Below are 18,537 nucleotides of genomic sequence, written 5' to 3'. Positions count from 1 at the left end.
AGTTGTAAACAAACTGTAAAATGATGTGTTGAGTAGTTGGCTGGTACTGCATCAAAACCACATCACAGTTTGCCTCTTGGCTTCTCATGTCCCATCTTCTAGAGGATAGCGGGCTCGTCTGTGCGGTCCGGACTGCGATTCTTCGGGCTTACGGTGGCCCAGTCTGCTTTGGATCAGAGCCGAGATGAACTGCCAGACATTGCAGTCGGGTCCAAAGGAGAAGTTCTGCTACTCAGGTGATCATCATACTCTCTCTCTCTCTCTCTTTCATCACTCACACATACATACACACACACACACACACACACACACACAGATAAATGCACACACACATTGATCATTATATATAATATTAAAACAATAACCAAGAACACAGTAATGATTCACACACTCATTTAGTTATTACTCCACTGCTCAAAGATGTGACTGACGACTGTCCCCCCCCCCTTGTGTTTATGCCCCCCCCCCCCCCCAGGTCCCGTCCCATCGTTTCCATAGATACCAGAGTTACCTTTGACCCTGCTAAGATCCCCACCAGCATCTCTGACTGCACTCAATCTCATACAATCGTGGCCAAAATCTGTTTCACCATGAAGAAGAAGTCTCCTGTCAGTTTAGGTCTGTGTGATGGAGAGGAGCATTTAGCCTGATAACATTCATTCAGTTTAGATCTGTGTGGTGGAGAGAGTGAGTTTAGCCTGATAACATTCATTCAGTTTAGATCTGTGTGGTGGAGAGAGTGAGTTTAGTCTGATAACATTCATTCAGTTTAGATCTGTGTGGTGGAGAGAGTGAGTTTAGTCTGATAACATTCATTCAGTTTAGATCTGTGTGGTGGAGAGAGTGAGTTTAGCCTGATAACATTCATTCAGTTTAGATCTGTGTGGTGGAGAGAGTGAGTTTAGCCTGATAACATTCATTCAGTTTAGATCTGTGTGATTGAGAGAGTGAGTTTAGTCTGATAACATTCATTCAGTTTAGATCTGTGTGATTGAGAGAGTGAGTTTAGTCTGATAACATTCATTCAGTTTAGGTCTGTGTGATTGAGAGAGTGAGTTTAGTCTGATAACATTCATTCAGTTTAGGTCTGTGTGATGGAGAGAGTGAGTTTAGTCTGATAACATTCATTCAGTTTAGGTCTGTTTGATGGAGAGAAGGTAACATTAATTCCAACTGGATCCACCTAGATGAGTCTGTTTGTTGTTGTTGTTTTACTGGCCGTGAGCAGGTTTCTAGCCTAACCTTGGGGTTGGGGGTAAAGGCCCCTACTGGTTAAGTTCAACCACAGTTCCACTATTCCCACCAGCTGATTGTGGGATGGATTAATCCCAGGAGCTCAGGATCAGAACTCGGGCGGATCCAGTTGAAGAGTGGACTGGGCTGTATAACTCCAAAGCACATGCATTTAATGAAGTTGTTATTGCTTGATTTTCCTCAGACTTGCAAGCGTCCCTCAGGTACAACTTGACTCTGGATGTGACCCGATTGCACTTCCGCGCCTCGTTCGGCGCTAAGAGACGCTCCCAGGCTGGACAGATTGTTCTGCGACAGAGAGAGACCTGCACTGAGCAGACCTTCTCTGTGGAGGTGATACTGGGTTAACACACACACGCTAAAATATTCACATATACAGATACACACACAAACACACAGGAACTTCTCAGAAACATGTATGCTCACACACACCCACTCAGGAACAGAGTCAGCAGAGGAGTGATGGATGCCCCTGACAGCTGGTCAAGTCTCTTTCTGTCTCTTTCACACCATCTCTCTCTGTCTCTTTCACACCATCTCCCTCTGTCTCTTTCACACCATCTCTCTCTCTGTCTCTTTCACACAATCTCCCTCTGTCTCTTTCACACCATCTCTCTCTGTCTCTTTCACACCATCTCTCTCTGTCTGTTTCACACCATTTCTCTCTTTTTCACACCATCTCTCTTTCTTTCTTTCACACCATCTCTCTCTGTCTCTTTCACACGATCTCTCTCTGTCTGTTTCACACCATCTCTCTCTTTTTCACACCATCTCTCTCTCTCTGTCACACCATCTCTCTCTGTCTCTTTTACACCATCTCTGTCTCTTTCAAACCATCTATCTCTCTCTTTCACAACATCTCTCTCTGTCTCTTTCACACAATCTCTCTCTATCTTTCACACCATGTCTCTCTCTCTCTTTCATACCATCTCTCTCTCTCTGTCTGTTTGTCTCTCCTTGTCTCATTTACCCATTAGCATTAGCATACATCTGTTACGTATATGAAGACCACAGAGGAAATCTGCTAATAGTTTTGTGTGCTGCATATTGAAATGTGTCACTACAGTAGAAACCATGCTGTGCAATAACAGGCTCCCTCCCTCTCACTCAGTGTTCCCCAGAGGACATCCTGAGCCCTCTGTCCAACAGCTTGTCCTTTGCGTTTGAGGGGCGCCCCATCCCACAGACAGAGAACCTGAGGCCCATTCTGTCCCCCTCGTCACGCATCAGCACCATTCAGGAGGTGAGTGTCCCATTCTGGGTTCTCCTGAGGGAACTCTTAAAGGACCTGTTCTGGGTTATCCTGAGGGAACTCTTAAAGGACCTGTTCTGGGTTCTCCTGAGGGAACTCTTAAAAGGTGCAGCCTGGTCCTGTTCCCAGTCAGCTGCTCTTTGGGGTGTATTCCTGACTGGGGTTGTATTCAGTCTCCAGTCTGGCACTTTTCTTAACTATCTACTCCTTGCTGATGCCTTTTGCAGCTGGATTTTGAAATTGACTGCGGGAGAGACAAAGTCTGTGTTGACAACTTGAAAGTTGACTTCAACTTCTCAGGGTAGGAGCTCTCTATCCCTCTCTTTGTTTATCCATGTTTGCATGTGTTAGACGATGTTAAACTGGATTCTTTTTCTTGTCAGGTCCACAGAAATAGCGGTGGGCATCGCACGGGAGCTGAGTGTCATCGTCATGGTGGAGAATAGAGGGGAGAACTCTTACAACACCCACATCTCCCTCACCTACCCCCCCGGACTCTCATATAGGACATTCAAAATAAACCAGGTGAGGGGGCGGGGGGGGGGGCAACAGATGAGAGAGTGAGTGAGTGAATGAGAGAGGGACCGACCGAGGGAGTGAGTAAGTGAGAGAGGGAGTGAGTGAGTGAGTGAGTGAGCGACCAACCGACCGAGTGAGTGAGTGAATGAGTGAGTGAGTGAGTGAGTGATTGAGTCAATGACAGAGTGATTGAATGAGAGAGGGACTGAGTGAGTGAGTGAGTGAATGAGAGAGGGACCGAGTGAGTGAGTGAATGAGAGAGGGACAGAGTGAGTGAGTGAGTGAGTGAGTTAATGAGTGAGTGAGTGAATGAGAGAGGGACCGACCGAGTGAGTTAGTGAGTGAGTGGGAGAGAGACCGACCAAGTGAGTGAGTGAGTGAATGAGAGAGGGACCGAGTGAGTGTGTGAGTGAGTTAATGAGTGAGTGAGTGAATGAGAGAGGGACCGACCGAGTGAGTTAGTGAGTGAATGAGAGAGGGACCGAGTGAGTGAGTAAGTGAATGAGACAGGGACCGACCGAGTGAGTGAATGAGAGAGTGAGTGAGTTAACGAGTGATTGAGTGAGTGAGAGAGGGACTGACCAAGTGAGTGAGTGAGTGAATGAGAGAGGGACCGAGTGAGTGAGTGAGTGAGTGAGTGAGAGAGGGACCTAGTGAGTGAATGAGTGAGAGAGGGACAGAGTGAGTGAGTGAGTGAGAGAGTGAGTGAGTTAACGAGTGATTGAGTGAGTGAGAGAGGGACCGACCAAGTGAGTGAGTGAGTGAGTGAGAGAGGGGCCGAGTGAGTTAGTGAGTGAATGAGTGAGTGAGTGAATGAGAGAGGGACCGACCAAGTGAGTGAGTGAGTGGGAGAGAGACCGACCAAGTGAGTGAGTGAGTGAATGAGAGAGGGACCGAGTGAGTGAGTGAGTGAGAGAGGGACCGAGTGAGTGAATGAGTGAGAGAGGGACCGAGTGAGTGAGTGAGTGAGAGAGGGACCGAGTGAGTGAATGAGTGAGTGAATGAGAGAGGGACCGAGTGAGTGAGTGAGTGAGAGAGGGACCGAGTGAGTGAATGAGTGAGAGAGGGACCGAGTGAGATAGTGAGTGAATGAGTGAGTGAGTGAATGAGAGAGGGACCGACCAAGTGAGTGAGTGAGTGGGAGAGAGACAGACCAAGTGAGTGAGTGAGTGAATGAGAGAGGGACCGATTGAGTGAGTAACCCCGCAAACAGGGAACGTCCCCAGGACGTTAACAGGACATTCGCAAGGTCCCCAATCGTCCCCAATTGGTCCCCGCCACAACGTTCGCTAGAGGACGTTACCAGAACGTTTTTGACGTTCTTAGCAAGTCTACGTTTGGTCCTTCTGTGACGTTCGCATGAGTCTTAAATCGGACTTTTAGGGAACCTTATAAATTGGTCTGTCAGCACACCTCCCCAGGACGTCATTTAAAAACGTCCCCATAACCTTTACCTGCAGGTCCTCTGCGTAACGTTCGCATGAGCCTTAAAACGGACTATTAAGGAACGTTATAATTTGGTCACTCAGCACACGTCCCCAGGACGTCATTTAATGACGTCCCGTAACCTTTACCTGCAGGTCCTCTGCGTGACGTTCGCATGAGCCTTAAAATGGACTATTAAGGAACGTTATAATTTGGTAACTCAGCACACATCCCCAGGACGTCATTTAAAAACGTCCCGTAACCTTTACCTGCAGGTCCTCCGCGTGACGTTCGCATGAGCCTTAAAACGGACTATTAAGGAACGTTATAATTTGGTAACTCAGCACACATCCCCAGGACGTCATTTAAAAACGTCCCGTAACCTTTACCTGCAGGTCCTCTGCGTGACGTTCGCATGAGCCTTAAAACGGACTATTAAGGAACGTTATAATTTGGTAACTCAGCACACATCCCCAGGACGTCATTTAAAAACGTCCCGTAACCTTTACCTGCAGGTCCTCTGCGTGACGTTCGCATGAGCCTTAAAACGGACTTTTAGGGACCGTTCTTATTTGGTCCTCTGATGGTCCTCTCTGAACCAGAAGTTCCGCTAGAGAAAAATGATTTTCATTTGCCCGACATTTTAATGATAAGCCGGCCAAATATCTAGCCTATTTCTGCTTCTAAATTAGCCCATTGAAGAAAACTGACGGCCTGCATAGCTTAAATAATAACATAATCAGGTAGTTTAGAATGCAACATGTTTATTTTCCTAAGTTTACAATGGGAAACAAAAACATTTATGTCTGATGCGCGTCAATAAGTGGCCTTTAAGCGCAAACTGCTGTGGCGTTAAAATGAGCGCCGCAACATGGTCATTGCTCTGTTTAATGAGAGCAGAGATTCTTAAATTATTCGACCCTCTTGTGAATCCTTTGCACATTTTACTGTGACTATCAATTACCTCGCACCTGAGCCAAGAGAACTTGTCACTCCATAACGACATAAACGCCCGACATTTCAGCTTTTTCTTTGGTGATGCTGTTCGAACATCTAGGGCTTCAGGTATTCAGTGTTTGGAAAGTTCACTTTCTACATGAACTTGCTCAGTTCATTGTTGATAATTCATAATTTTGAACTACGTTCACAGCTCCAATTTTCAATATGAGGCGAGTGCTATAATTTTTCAAAATCTCTGTCTGCAATACCGCTCTCGGCTCTTCCGCGCGCTCACGCACGGTAATAAAAGGAAACGCGCAACACTGCAGGTATTACAGGTTCATCCTCGTCAGAAGGTTTACCCTCATCAGATGTTTTTGGCCTCTGAAAAAAAGCTTTTAAGGCTAGTCTGCTTGGCCATGTTGGATCCTTCTCACTCAGTTCGCTCCTCGTTTGAAACCGAGGGTTTGCGCTTTAAAATGCAGCATGCGTGTTGTTAAATAACTTTCTAACGGCAGATTAGCCTGTTCCTTTTAAACATAATAAGGCGGGCAGTGCACGTTTGCTTTATATGCCTTACGTAATATTAGGATTGTTGTCAAAATTGTGTTTGCGAGACGGGATTTTTAAAGAAATTCCAATCAGACAATTTGACCGGTGAGCTCTTCGTTCTGTTGCACCATCTTTGAAGGCCGGTGGAAAGCTCAATATGTTAAAGCTAGACACTTGGTCACCTTCCTATGTATGCATTGTATTGGAATCATGCAGACATTACATTTATAGCACAGATCAGTACAGAAGCATTCATATTTATTTTATTTCATCATTCTTAGTTTGGCTAGTTATTCTGCCTCCCTGCCCGCACGTCCGTGATGTGCCATGATGTTAATTCAAAAAGGAATCATTACGGAAAACCCTCAATGCGTAGTGACTGAGATTGCTACAATATGCTTTTCCTCAAACCCTCGGAAAAAAAGACTAAGTTTGTTGGCTGTCTCACACTGTGATAAACCTGTTAAAGTGGCACTATAGTAATCAGCCAGTGTTAGGACAGTAGGTAGCGATCTCGTTTAGTAATAGGAAGGTTTACGGTTCAATTCCCATGCCCGCAATCAAGTTTGTAATCGTGTGTGTCTGTGTCTATGCATATCATATGAAATGTGTAATATAAATGAACTTGAACTTGTGTGTGTGTGCGCACTGTAAGCAAAATGACGGCTCCGCGATCTATTATTATTTTATTTTCTTCATTTAGCTCAGCAAAAACGGTCGTGCCTGCTACGTCCGCGGTGCATCCTTGAATAACGTACCCAGGACGTCTAAAATAGGTTTTGTAGATGTCACCACAATGCCCTCAGGACGTTCTTGCAACTTCCTGCAGAACGTCCCCAGGACCTATAGAAACACGTTCCCCAGACGTAACCATAATGCCCTCGGGAGGTGCTTGCAACGTCCTGCATAACGTCCCCAGGACCTATAGAAAACGTTTCCCAGTTGTCACCGCAACGTCCTCGGGACGGTCTTGGAACGTCGTGCAAAACGTCCTAAAGTTGTCACGGGAACCATACACATTTACGTTTTTTGAACGTTCAGAGAGACCATTACGGGACGTCTAGGGGACGTCATTTTGCTTACAGGGAAGTGAGTGAATGAGACAGGGACCGACCGAGTGAGTGAATGAGAGAGTGAGTGAGTGGGAGAGAGACAGACCAAGTGAGTGAGTGAGTGAATGAGAGAGGGACCGATTGAGTGAGTAAGTGAGTGAATGAGACAGGGACCGACCGAGTGAGTGAATGAGAGAGTGAGTGAGTTAACGAGTGATTGAGTGAGTGAGAGAGGGACCGACCAAGTGAGTGAGTGAGTGAATGAGAGAGGGACCGAGTGAGTGAGTGAGTGAGTGAGAGAGGGACCGAGTGAGTGAGTGAGTGAGTGAGAGAGGGACAGAGTGAGTGAGTGAGTGAGTGAGTGAGTGAGTGAGAGAGGGACAGAGTGAGTGAGTGAGTGAGTGAGTGAGAGAGGGACCGAGTGAGTGAGTGAGTGAGTGAGAGAGGGACCGAGTGAGTGAGTGAGTGAGTGAGTGAGAGAGGGACCGAGTGAGTGAGTGAGTGAGTGAGTGAGACAGGGACCGAGTGAGTGAGTGAGTGAGTGAGTGAGAGAGGGACCGAGTGAGTGAGTGAGTGAGTGAGAGAGGGACCAAGTGAGTGAGTGAGAGAGGGACCGAGTGAGTGAGTGAGTGAGTGAGAGAGGGACCGAGTGAGTGAGTGAGTGAGTGAGTGAGAGAGGGACCGAGTGAGTGAGTGAGTGAGTGAGTGAGACAGGGACCGAGTGAGTGAGTGAGTGAGTGAGTGAGAGAGGGACCGAGTGAGTGAGTGAGTGAGTGAGAGAGAGACCGAGTGAGTGAGTGAGTGAGTGAGTGAGAGAGGGACCGAGTGAGTGAGTGAGTGAGTGAGAGAGGGACCGAGTGAGTGAGTGAGTGAGTGAGTGAGAGAGGGACCGAGTGAGTGAGTGAGTGAGTGAGTGAGACAGGGACCGAGTGAGTGAGTGAGTGAGTGAGAGAGGGACAGAGTGAGTGAGTGAGTGAGTGAGTGAGTGAGTGAGTGAGTGAGAGAGGGACAGAGTGAGTGAGTGAGTGAGTGAGTGAGAGAGGGACCGAGTGAGTGAGTGAGTGAGTGAGAGAGGGACCGAGTGAGTGAGTGAGTGAGTGAGTGAGAGAGGGACCGAGTGAGTGAGTGAGTGAGTGAGTGAGACAGGGACCGAGTGAGTGAGTGAGTGAGTGAGTGAGAGAGGGACCGAGTGAGTGAGTGAGTGAGTGAGAGAGGGACCAAGTGAGTGAGTGAGAGAGGGACCGAGTGAGTGAGTGAGTGAGTGAGAGAGGGACCGAGTGAGTGAGTGAGTGAGTGAGTGAGAGAGGGACCGAGTGAGTGAGTGAGTGAGTGAGTGAGACAGGGACCGAGTGAGTGAGTGAGTGAGTGAGTGAGAGAGGGACCAAGTGAGTGAGTGAGTGAGTGAGAGAGAGACCGAGTGAGTGAGTGAGTGAGTGAGTGAGAGAGGGACCGAGTGAGTGAGTGAGTGAGTGAGAGAGGGACCGAGTGAGTGAGTGAGTGAGTGAGTGAGAGAGGGACCGAGTGAGTGAGTGAGTGAGTGAGTGAGACAGGGACCGAGTGAGTGAGTGAGTGAGTGAGTGAGAGAGGGACCGAGTGAGTGAGTGAGTGAGTGAGAGAGGGACCAAGTGAGTGAGTGAGTGAGTGAGTGAGAGAGGGACCGAGTGAGTGAGTGAGTGAGTGAGTGAGACAGGGACCGAGTGAGTGAGTGAGTGAGTGAGTGAGAGAGGGACCGAGTGAGTGAGTGAGTGAGTGAGAGAGGGACCAAGTGAGTGAGTGAGTGAGTGAGTGAGACAGGGACCGAGTGAGTGAGTGAGTGAGTGAGTGAGAGAGGGACCGAGTGAGTGAGTGAGTGAGTGAGAGAGGGACCAAGTGAGTGAGTGAGTGAGTGAGTGAGACAGGGACCGAGTGAGTTAGTGAGTGAGTGAGTGAGACAGGGACCGAGTGAGTTAGTGAGTGAGTGAGTGAGAGAGGGACCGAGTGAGTGAGTGAGTGAGTGAGTGAGTGAGTGAGAGAGGGACCGAGTGAGTGAGTGAGTGAGTGAGTGAGAGAGGGACCAAGTGAGTGTGTGTGAGTTGTGTGTGTGTTTGTTGAGCAGGGTCGGGTGGTGTGCAGATCTCTGGACAGCGAGGATGGACTCAGCCCCGGACTCAGCACCTGTGACATCAGCAGGCCCGTGTTCAAAACCCGCGAGAAGGTCAGCAGATCAGCGCAGAACCAGTTCCTGTTCCTGATACATATATTCCTCTATTCTAATATTTGATTCATTTTCATTTTATTTATATTTTCACTTTGTCAGCATGATTTTACACACAGATAGACAGACATACAGTACATATCCACACACACAAACACACAGACAGACAGACAGACAGACAGACAGACCGAGTGAGTGAGACAACACTCATGTCCTTTGAATCAGTAGACTTTCATACCCTTCACCCTCATGTCCTTTGAATCAGTAGACTCCACACACACACAGACAGACAGGCAGACAGGCAGACCGAGTGAGTGAGACAACACTCATGTCCTTTGAATCAGTAGACTCTCATACTGATGTTGGCTCTGTTGTTTCCAGGCAGTGTTTGTCATTCAGTATGGCATCGACACCAACGGCCAGCTAGGCCAACGCGTGAACTTCACAGCAAAGGCAGACAGGTACTTATAGCTCAATGGGTTAATGTCTCAGACATCTCGTGTCTACAAACATTTCCAGTACATTTCCATAAACACTCACCCATGACGTAAAATGACCTTATTAAACGGATGTTTGACGGATGATGGAGGGCGGTATGAGCAACGCAACCACAATTAAGTTTGGCAGTAGATGACGTCACCCCATTCAAAGTGAATGGGGATCCGGCAGGCGTAAGTGACGGGAGATGTGTTCAGGGCAACAGTAAGGGAAGGGTAATGTTGTAGAGAGCAGTAACCCACACGCTGCCCCACAGTGGGAATGGAGAGCACGCTCCAGACAGCATCACAACCAGAACCAGAGACATTGGAGTCAAGTACAGCATCTACGTCAACATAAAAAGGTGGGTGTGTAACGGACATTTTCTCTGAAAAATATCACTAAATAATATTTCATAAAAATGTAATATGTGTTTATTGACATGCAACAGACATATCAAATGAGCCTGTAGGTATGAAAGTTTTGGTAATATTTTCAAGTACCATGTCTCTGTAAGCATTTAATAAATAAGCAAACAGGTGCGTCCAATGATGAAAGTGTCATTCATTTGTAACACACGTCCTCAAGGTTTGAGGACTCAACGAACTACATTAACTTCACTGCTGGTGAGAACAACTTGGCCAATCCAGTGCGGCAGAATTTACAGGTAGTGGAAAAACACTTTCTCTCTGGATTTTCGGGTAGTTTGAAAACACTTTCTCTGGGTTTACAGGTAGTGAATCCGTGTATCATTCGTTCATTTGTTTTTCCGATTTAGACGAGAATTGAAAAAATGAAAACAACGTTTGATTTCTCGTTTTTCCCTTTTCAAAACCAAAACCAGAAATCCGATTACGGTTCGTTTTCTCGTTTTTTCCATTCTACACCCCCAAACGGAAAATGGAAAATGAAACATTCGAATAACAAATCCTGGTGAGAAAAAAAAGTTGAAAATATTCCATATAAAAGTCCAAACTGGTTAACCATGGGAACAGGTGTCCGAGAATAGCACACCATCAGCGGACTGGCCCTGAGCAGCTACACCCCTGGTTCCATCCTCCAGAGGGACCAGGATGAGAGCAACAGGTGTCCGACAATAGTACACCATCAGCGGACTGGCCCTGAGCAGCTACACCCCTGGTTCCATCCTCCACAGGCACCAGGATGTGAACATAATGTGTCCGAGGACAGTGCACCTTTAGCGGACTCACTACGAGGTGTGTGACCCTGGTTATCATCATCCAGAGGCACCAGGATGTGAACATAATGTGTCCGAGGACAGTGCACCATCAACGGACTCTCTACGAGCTTCTAGGCCCTTGTTTTCAACCTCCACAGGCACCGGGATGTCAAAAATATGTGTCCGAGAAAGATGCACCATCAACGGACTCTCTACGAGCTTCTAGGCCCACCCAGGTCGGACGACCGATTTGCACGTCAGGACGTGCCCAGGCGTAGTTCACCATCTTTCAGGTCCTATCGCGCGCGCTCTTGCTCCACCTCCCCGACAGAGCGGGTGAGACGGGCCGGTGGTGCGCGGGATCCCACAAAAAAAGCAGCGTGGATTTGTTATTCAAATGTTTCATTTTCCATTTTCCGTTTGGGGGTGCAGAATGGAAAAAACGAGAAAACGAACCGTAATCGGATTTCTGGTTTTGGTTTTGAAAAGGGAAAAACGAGAAATCAAACGTTGTTTTCATTTTTTCAATTCTCGTCTAAATCGGAAAAACAAATGAACGAATGATACACGGATTGTAGTGGAAGAACCCTTTCTCTGGGTGGCGGTTTGAAGGACCTAGTTTAAATCCCCCAGCTGGTGGTTATCTCAAAATAACCCCTCTATGTCCCTTTCTCTTTACTCCCTCACTCCACTCCTCTACCTCCCTCTCTCTTTACTCCCTCACTCCACTCCTCTACCTCCCTCTCTCTTTACTCCCTCACTCCACTCCTCTACCTCCCTCTCTCTTTACTCCCTCACTCCACTCCTCTACCTCCCTCTCTCTTTACTCCCTCACTCCACTCCTCTACCTCCCTCTCTCTTTACTCCCTCACTCCACTCCTCTACCTCCCTCTCTCTTTACTCCCTCACTCCACTCCTCTACCTCCCTCTCTCTTTTTGTCTCCGTCCTCCTCTCTCTTAATCTCCTTCTTTCCTCCTCTATCTTTCTTTCTCTCCCTCTCTCTGCCTCTTTTTCCACCCCTCTTTCACCTGCTCTCTGACTCCATTCCTCTCCCTCTCTCTTCTCTCCCTCAGGTGGTGAGTGCCTGGAGGGACCTGCAGCTGACTGTGTTTGTGAAGGTGCCCATCAGACTGGAGGAGCAGGACATCTGGACAGATGTGGATAGTGTGAAGGTGACAGTGAGACGCACAGACAGACATGCCTCTAGGGTTAGGGTTAACTCTCTTAGATAGGGTTAGGGTTAGGGTGCCTCCCTCACATCACAGTTAGGGTTAACTCTGTTAGATAGGGTTAGGGTTAACTCTCTTAGATAGTGTTAGGGTTAACTCTCTTAGATTAGCCTGGTGACACCAGCCTACGTATTCCCGCCTGAATTGATTTCAAGCTCATACTCAGTCTGGCCCAGCCCCATTGACAATCGTTTCCAGAACTCAAAATTTTGCCGGACCAATCAGCGAACAGTTCAGAGCTGTGATGCAAAACTCGCCTTGCCGAGTTGCATGTAGTCCAGCCGAGTTTGTAGTTTAACAGTATAGCAAAAATGGCTACGGAGGAAGAGACACGAAAAGCTATCGGAGAAGTTGTCTCAACTCTCGAGAACATCAGACAATTAAAAGGAGAACAAGAGGATTGTCTTGTAAGTTTTATGATGAGAAAGGACGTTGTAGCTCTTCTCCCAACTGGCTTTGGGAAGAGTTTAATCTACCGAATGCTTACTAAACGTTGCTGATTGGTTAAGGGAACTCCAATGATTTTAAACCTCAAGATAAGCACCCGCCCATCTCGGAAACCAAAATGCATTGGGTTGGCCCAGACTGACTGACGGAATGAAATGGAGTCACAGTCTGGTAACGGCCAGGCTACTCTTAGATAGTGTTAGGGTTAACTCTCTTAGATAGTGTTAGGGTTAACTCTCTTAGAAAGGGTAAGGGTTAGGGTGCCTCCTTCACATCTGTTCCAGAGAGAGCAAGTTAACATGAGAGAACAACAACAGAGCAACAGACGCCCGGGCCAAAACTGAGTCGGGTCACAGCCAGATCCTTGCCCCGTGTCTCCTCAGCTATCTGGAGGAGCCAACCTCAAGCAGATGCCCCCCCCCCCCCCTTATGTTTCTGCTTCTTCCTGATTAACAGGGAGTTTTTTTCTTGCCCCTGTCACCATTGTGCTGTTTTCAGGCACTGGGGTCTGTAAAGCACCTTGAAAATATTTTATTGTATTGGCGCTATATAATAATCTGTAACCGAAGGACAGTGTGAAGGTTGCATACTGTAACTGAAGTACATTGGGAAGGTTGCATACTGTAACTGAAGTACATTGGGAAGGTTACACACGGTAACTGAAGGACCCCGGGAAGGTTACACACGGTAACTGAAGGACCCTGGGAAGGTTACATACGGAAACTGAAGGACACTGGGAAGGTTACATACGGAAACTGAAGGACACTGGGAAGGTTACACACGGAAACTGAAGGACACTGGGAAGGTTTCAATGTGGCTGCTGAATATACCAGGAACATGATAGGCTCTTATTTCTGATGCAGGATAAACAAACAAGAAGAAATGGCTGCCCATTTTAAACTCAGCATCAGCGGAAGGCCTCTTTGCTGAAAGTCAGTCATTTGAAACATGCACCTAGGTCAACCTGTATGATCAAATTAGTCCAAGTCCAAGATGATAGAGACTTGAACAATCATGTTCCTGACCTTTAATCTGCATTAGGAGAATTTGTGTTTTACTTTTTACATTGACCTCATTCGTGCATTTGTTAAAATGTATGTTATATTCCAGATTGCTGGATGTAATACTTACAATGACATCAAGCCTGCTGGAGATGTCATAAAGAAACTGCAAAAGGATCTCACCTTGGTAAGTTTCCATTTGTTTTCACTTTCATATGTTCATGTGTATCTTCCCTCACGCTGGTCATTTTCAACGAGTTTATAGCGCCAACTAGGCAGAGCAAAAATAGGCCAGAGGCCTGGATTCAAAGATGGCGGCCCAAACTCTGTAGCCAATGGTTTCTGAAGATGTAATTAGTTAAGTAATAACTTAAATAGTAAGTGGACCCTGTACAATCTAAAAACTCCTTTATTGTAACAAAAACATATTTGAGGTAATTTGTGAGGTGTCTGCTCTCTATTTATATATCTTCTCTCTCCTCTCCCTCCTGCTCTTTCTCTCCACATGCTCTCTCTCTCTCTCTCCTTCTGCTCTCTCTCTCTCTCCAGGACTGTTCTGTCGCCACGTGTAGAGTTTTTACGTGTCTTGTCTTCCTGAGTGAGAACAGTCATCGCTTCCTCAACATCTCAGGAAACTTGAGCTCTGCTTGGATTGAAAAGGTTGGTATGAAACCTTCCTCTCTCCTTCCTTCTCTGTCTTCTTCCTCCCCTCCTCTCCATTCTTTATCTGGACTGTTCTTTAGCCATGTGTATAGCGCATTTTTCTAACATCTCAGGAATCGTGAGCTCTGGAGGATTTAAAAGAGGAAATTCAGTTTAGAGATGTCCACCCACGTTTTGCAAGGCAAGACTACATATTACTGAAAGAACTTTAGTGTTTTCTTGTCCTTCCTCCTCTTCTCCCTTATAGACTGGACTCAGAGAGGCTCAGTTCGATCTTGTCACTGAGGCGACTATGGAGTACGACCAAAACAAATACATCTACTTCTCTGACTCCAGGAGGCAGCCTCCTGTCACCAAGGTAACACATCAACCCTCCCATCAGGGCCCTTATAAACCAGCTCAGGATACTGTCACGTCACACATCAGGGCCCTTATAAACCAGCTCAGGATACTGTCACACATCAGGGCCCTTATAAACCAGCTCAGGATACTTTCACACATCAGGACCCTTATAAACCAGCTCAGTGTCACACATCAGGGCCCTTATAAACCAGCTGTCACACATCAGGGCCCTTATAAACCAGCTCACATCAGGGCCCTTATAAACCAGCTGTCACACATCAGGGCCCTTATAAACCAGCTCACATCAGGGCCCTTATAAACCAGCTGTCACACATCAGGGACCTTATAAACCAGCTCAGTGTCACACATCAGGGCCCTTATAAACCAGCTCACATCAGGGCCCTTATAAACCAGCTCAGGATACTGTCGCACATCAGGGCCCTTATAAACCAGCTCAGGATACTGTCACGTCACACATCAGGGCCCTTATAAACCAGCTCAGGATACTGTCACACATCAGGGCCCTTATAAACCAGCTGTCACACATCAGGGCCCTTATAAACCAGCTCAGTGTCACACATCAGGGCCCTTATAAACCAGCTCAGGATACTGTCACACATCAGGGCCCTTATAAACCAGCTGTCACACATCAGGGCCCTTATAAACCAGCTCAGTGTCACACATCAGAGCCCTTATAAACCAGCTCACATCAGGACCCTTATAAACCAGCTCAGGATACTGTCACACATCAGAGCCCTTATAAACCAGCTGTCACACATCAGGACCCTTATAAACCAGCTCAGGATACTGTCACACATCAGGACCCTTATAAACCAGCTCACATCAGTACCCTTATAAACCAGCTTAGGATACTGTCACACATCAGGACCCTTATAAACCAGCTCACATCAGGGCCCTTATAAACCAGCTCAGGATACTGTCACACATCACATAATGAATGTTTATATATTTTTAGTGATTTCTTTCCTGTTTGTTCATGATGTGTAGAATACACACAAGACATTGGCTCGTGTTTGTTTCCTGCAGATCAAGACTGTGGTGGAGGTGTATGACGTCCCCAACTTCACCAAGGAGATAATCGGGGGAACCGTCGGTGGGCTGGTCCTGCTCGCTCTCATCACTGCTGGCCTTGTGAAGGTGAGAGAGCCAAACGGCCTGCAGAGCTCCTACCGCCGGTTCAAAACCGACCCTGGGCCGGGCTGGAGTCATGTGTCATGGGAGATCTATGTGCTGCTGATAGTTTGTTTATTATTTATGGGTTTGTTGTTGTTGTTTCTGATTGCAGACAGGCTTTTTTAAGAGCCAGTATAGAGAGTTGATTGAGACGGCCGGACAAGAAACAGGTGGAGGAGAGCAGCCAGCTCCAGAGGAGTGACATTCACAGTTGTCTTTTGCTTTTTTATGTTCTTTTTTTTCCTCTTATTTGTTGTTAATATTGCTATGTATTGAGTCTGAGAAAGTGTTCGTGTTTATTGTGTGAATCGTAAATAAGTGGCTACATTTTTATTTGTGTTTATGACACATGACCAATAAAGTTCTCTAAAATCAAGTTTCACATGTTTTCACTTGCTGTAATGATAGATGAATGGATGAATGCCTTTTAAATCAGCCAGACAGACAGCTGATCACACATTTTCACCTGCTGTTATGATAGATGAACAGATGAATGAATGAATGACAGTACAAAGAAAAGCCTTAAAACTTTTAAGTTAAAAGTCCTATAGGTGTTTTTGTTCTAGACCATAAAGATATTGTTCTTCAGATGCTCACGGAAACATTTCACACAATATAAGAACAATTTCACAACACCAGGCATAATATATAAGAGCACTGCCCTCAGGAGGTGCTCTGGCCTTAAAGCAACATAAAGTAGTTCCAATGATCACCAGCAGAGGGTGCCCCTTAACCTCCATGAAGGGATTGGTGCATCACCACACATATTACAATCACACTCACCTGGGCAGACTTGCACATGGCTTTTTAGAACATGGGATGAATCTCATTTCCCTCATTTGTCAATCCTCCTGTCCTTTCTTCCCTCCTAGCCCCTCCCCCCTCCTAGCCCCTCCCTCTAATACACACATGAAGGAAAAGAGGAGGGAATGCAGCGAGAATAGAAGAATCAAGGACAGACATGCATGCATGCACCTGTGACTGAATGAGTGTGTGCGTGTGTGAGTGTCTGTGTGACTATGTGAGTATGTGAGTGTGTGTGTGTGTGTAGGTGACTGATTGTGATGATAGAGTTATCAAGGACAGACATGCATCCTTCTGTGACTGAGTGTGTGTGTGTCTGTGACTGTGTGTGTGTGTGTGTGTGTGTGTGTGTGTGTGTGTGTGTGTGAGTGTGTGTGTAGGTGACTGAATGTGACGATAGAGTAATCAAGGACAGACAAACATGAAAAATGAGATGTGCTTAATGACATGAGAAATTAGAGGTGCTTGCTCACTCACACATCACTTTTCAAAGATACCAATTACTGATGACACAGCAGCATCACCTCTTGCTACTTAACAGACCTGTAGTTATATTCAGCATAAAAGAAATTAGTAAAGTAGAGTAATCAAGGACAGACATACATAAAAAATGAGATGTGCTTGATGACATGCTCACTCACACATCACTAGTTATATTCAGCAAATAAGAAATTTAGGACTTTAATATTAATCAAAACATGAATTACACCTGTAGCCTCTTTAACTGTCATTGAGACAGGCAACACATATCCATTCGAGTTGTTGCAATGTGTTGTGGTAGCCCAGGCTGCTCTTGAGCCCCCACTTAGTTTAAACGTGGGTGAATTCCCTTACCAGGACTATACAGGGCAGGCTTTAGGACCCTGGGGAGGTGTTCTGGGGACTAGGCAGGTCGGGCCATTCCCTAATTGGACACACAGGTGCAAATTGTCTGACTAGTTTGGCATTAAGCAGCAACTAGACAGACAAAGACTTTAAAGAGTCAGTGAGAAGCAGGGCTGACGAGAGAGTGACAGAGGGGAGGGTGCCTGTAGCACTGGGTCCAAGCCGGAGGGTTTACCCATTTTCTGTTAATTTGATGACCTTTCTTGTAACTTTAAAGACTTAATAAAGAAAGTGCCTTTGGAATTCCCTTGTTGCGTCTTCTGAGAGCTGGGCTGCCACAGTGTACTAACACTGACGCAGGTCAACATTTAAATCCATTATTAATCATCATCATTTTCTTATTATGCCAAAGAAAATGCCTTATTCTATTATGCCAAATGCTCACATCACAATTGCAGAGGTCTCCATTTAAATCCCTCAACTAGGCCTAATGTATTATTACATGAATTCCAACCTAAATAAAGCACCATATAATAGAAGTTATTAAAGCGCAAACGACAAACAAGGCTGACTGCAGTCAGTTTTTTATTGCACAAACGACCCACTGCAACACACACGTGTTATATGTATATGGAGGCAACTCAGGACACACACAGGACACACACACAAGCACACGCAGGCCTGATGTATGTATGTGGAGGACCTGCCCCCCAGAGCCAACAGCGCCCCATGCGGGAATCAAACCCATGACCTTCTTGCTGTGAGACGCAGTGCAAGCACCTGAGCCACTGTGACACAACTGCAGGGATGTGCACAGGAGTGGGCTAAGGTTGCAGGGGCGTAGCAAGCTTTTCAAAAGTGAGGGGGATGGATGTGATTTGTTTATTACCTCCGCCAAGGAGGTTGTGTTTTCGCCCCTGTATGTTTGTTTGTTTGTCTGTTTGTTTGTTAGCAGGATTACGCAGAAACGCATGGACCGATTTCCATCAAACTTTGTGGGGAGATTGGTTAATATAATGGCAATAATTGATTAGATTTTCAGATGTCAAGGTCAAAGGTCAAGTTCACAAGGCGGAGGTTTGCATTCTCTGAATGCTCCCATTCTTGTTAACAATAGAAACGATGGATACAATGACAGAGGTGTACAACATGTATAACATACAAGATATAAAAAGCATCCCATTTAA

At 46.3% G+C, this 18,537-nt stretch overlaps 1 protein-coding gene across 1 annotated transcript in view; it reads left to right on the top strand.

Annotated features, from left to right (window-relative positions):
- LOC308366435 (integrin alpha-X-like) overlaps positions 1-15,923 on the top strand; it is a gene marked incomplete at both ends in the record, with an annotated part of 30,361 nt that extends 14,438 nt beyond the window's left edge. The window contains 16 exons of the mRNA XM_080840131.1: positions 103-236; positions 476-618; positions 1,439-1,587; positions 2,366-2,497; positions 2,734-2,807; positions 2,890-3,031; positions 9,089-9,187; positions 9,569-9,648; positions 9,942-10,028; positions 10,253-10,331; positions 11,919-12,017; positions 13,632-13,709; positions 14,072-14,182; positions 14,433-14,543; positions 15,575-15,685; positions 15,834-15,923. Of these exons, the coding sequence (XP_080696257.1) occupies positions 103-236; positions 476-618; positions 1,439-1,587; positions 2,366-2,497; positions 2,734-2,807; positions 2,890-3,031; positions 9,089-9,187; positions 9,569-9,648; positions 9,942-10,028; positions 10,253-10,331; positions 11,919-12,017; positions 13,632-13,709; positions 14,072-14,182; positions 14,433-14,543; positions 15,575-15,685; positions 15,834-15,923 (1,719 nt within the window). The remainder of the gene's footprint in view (positions 1-102; positions 237-475; positions 619-1,438; positions 1,588-2,365; positions 2,498-2,733; positions 2,808-2,889; positions 3,032-9,088; positions 9,188-9,568; positions 9,649-9,941; positions 10,029-10,252; positions 10,332-11,918; positions 12,018-13,631; positions 13,710-14,071; positions 14,183-14,432; positions 14,544-15,574; positions 15,686-15,833) is intronic.
- Positions 15,924-18,537: the final 2,614 nt, after the last annotated feature.

Source organism: Sprattus sprattus (assembly GCF_963457725.1).
Source record: "Sprattus sprattus genome assembly, chromosome: 6".
Classification (NCBI taxonomy): domain Eukaryota; kingdom Metazoa; phylum Chordata; class Actinopteri; order Clupeiformes; family Clupeidae; genus Sprattus; species Sprattus sprattus.
This window is presented reverse-complemented; position numbering and strand designations above follow the sequence as displayed.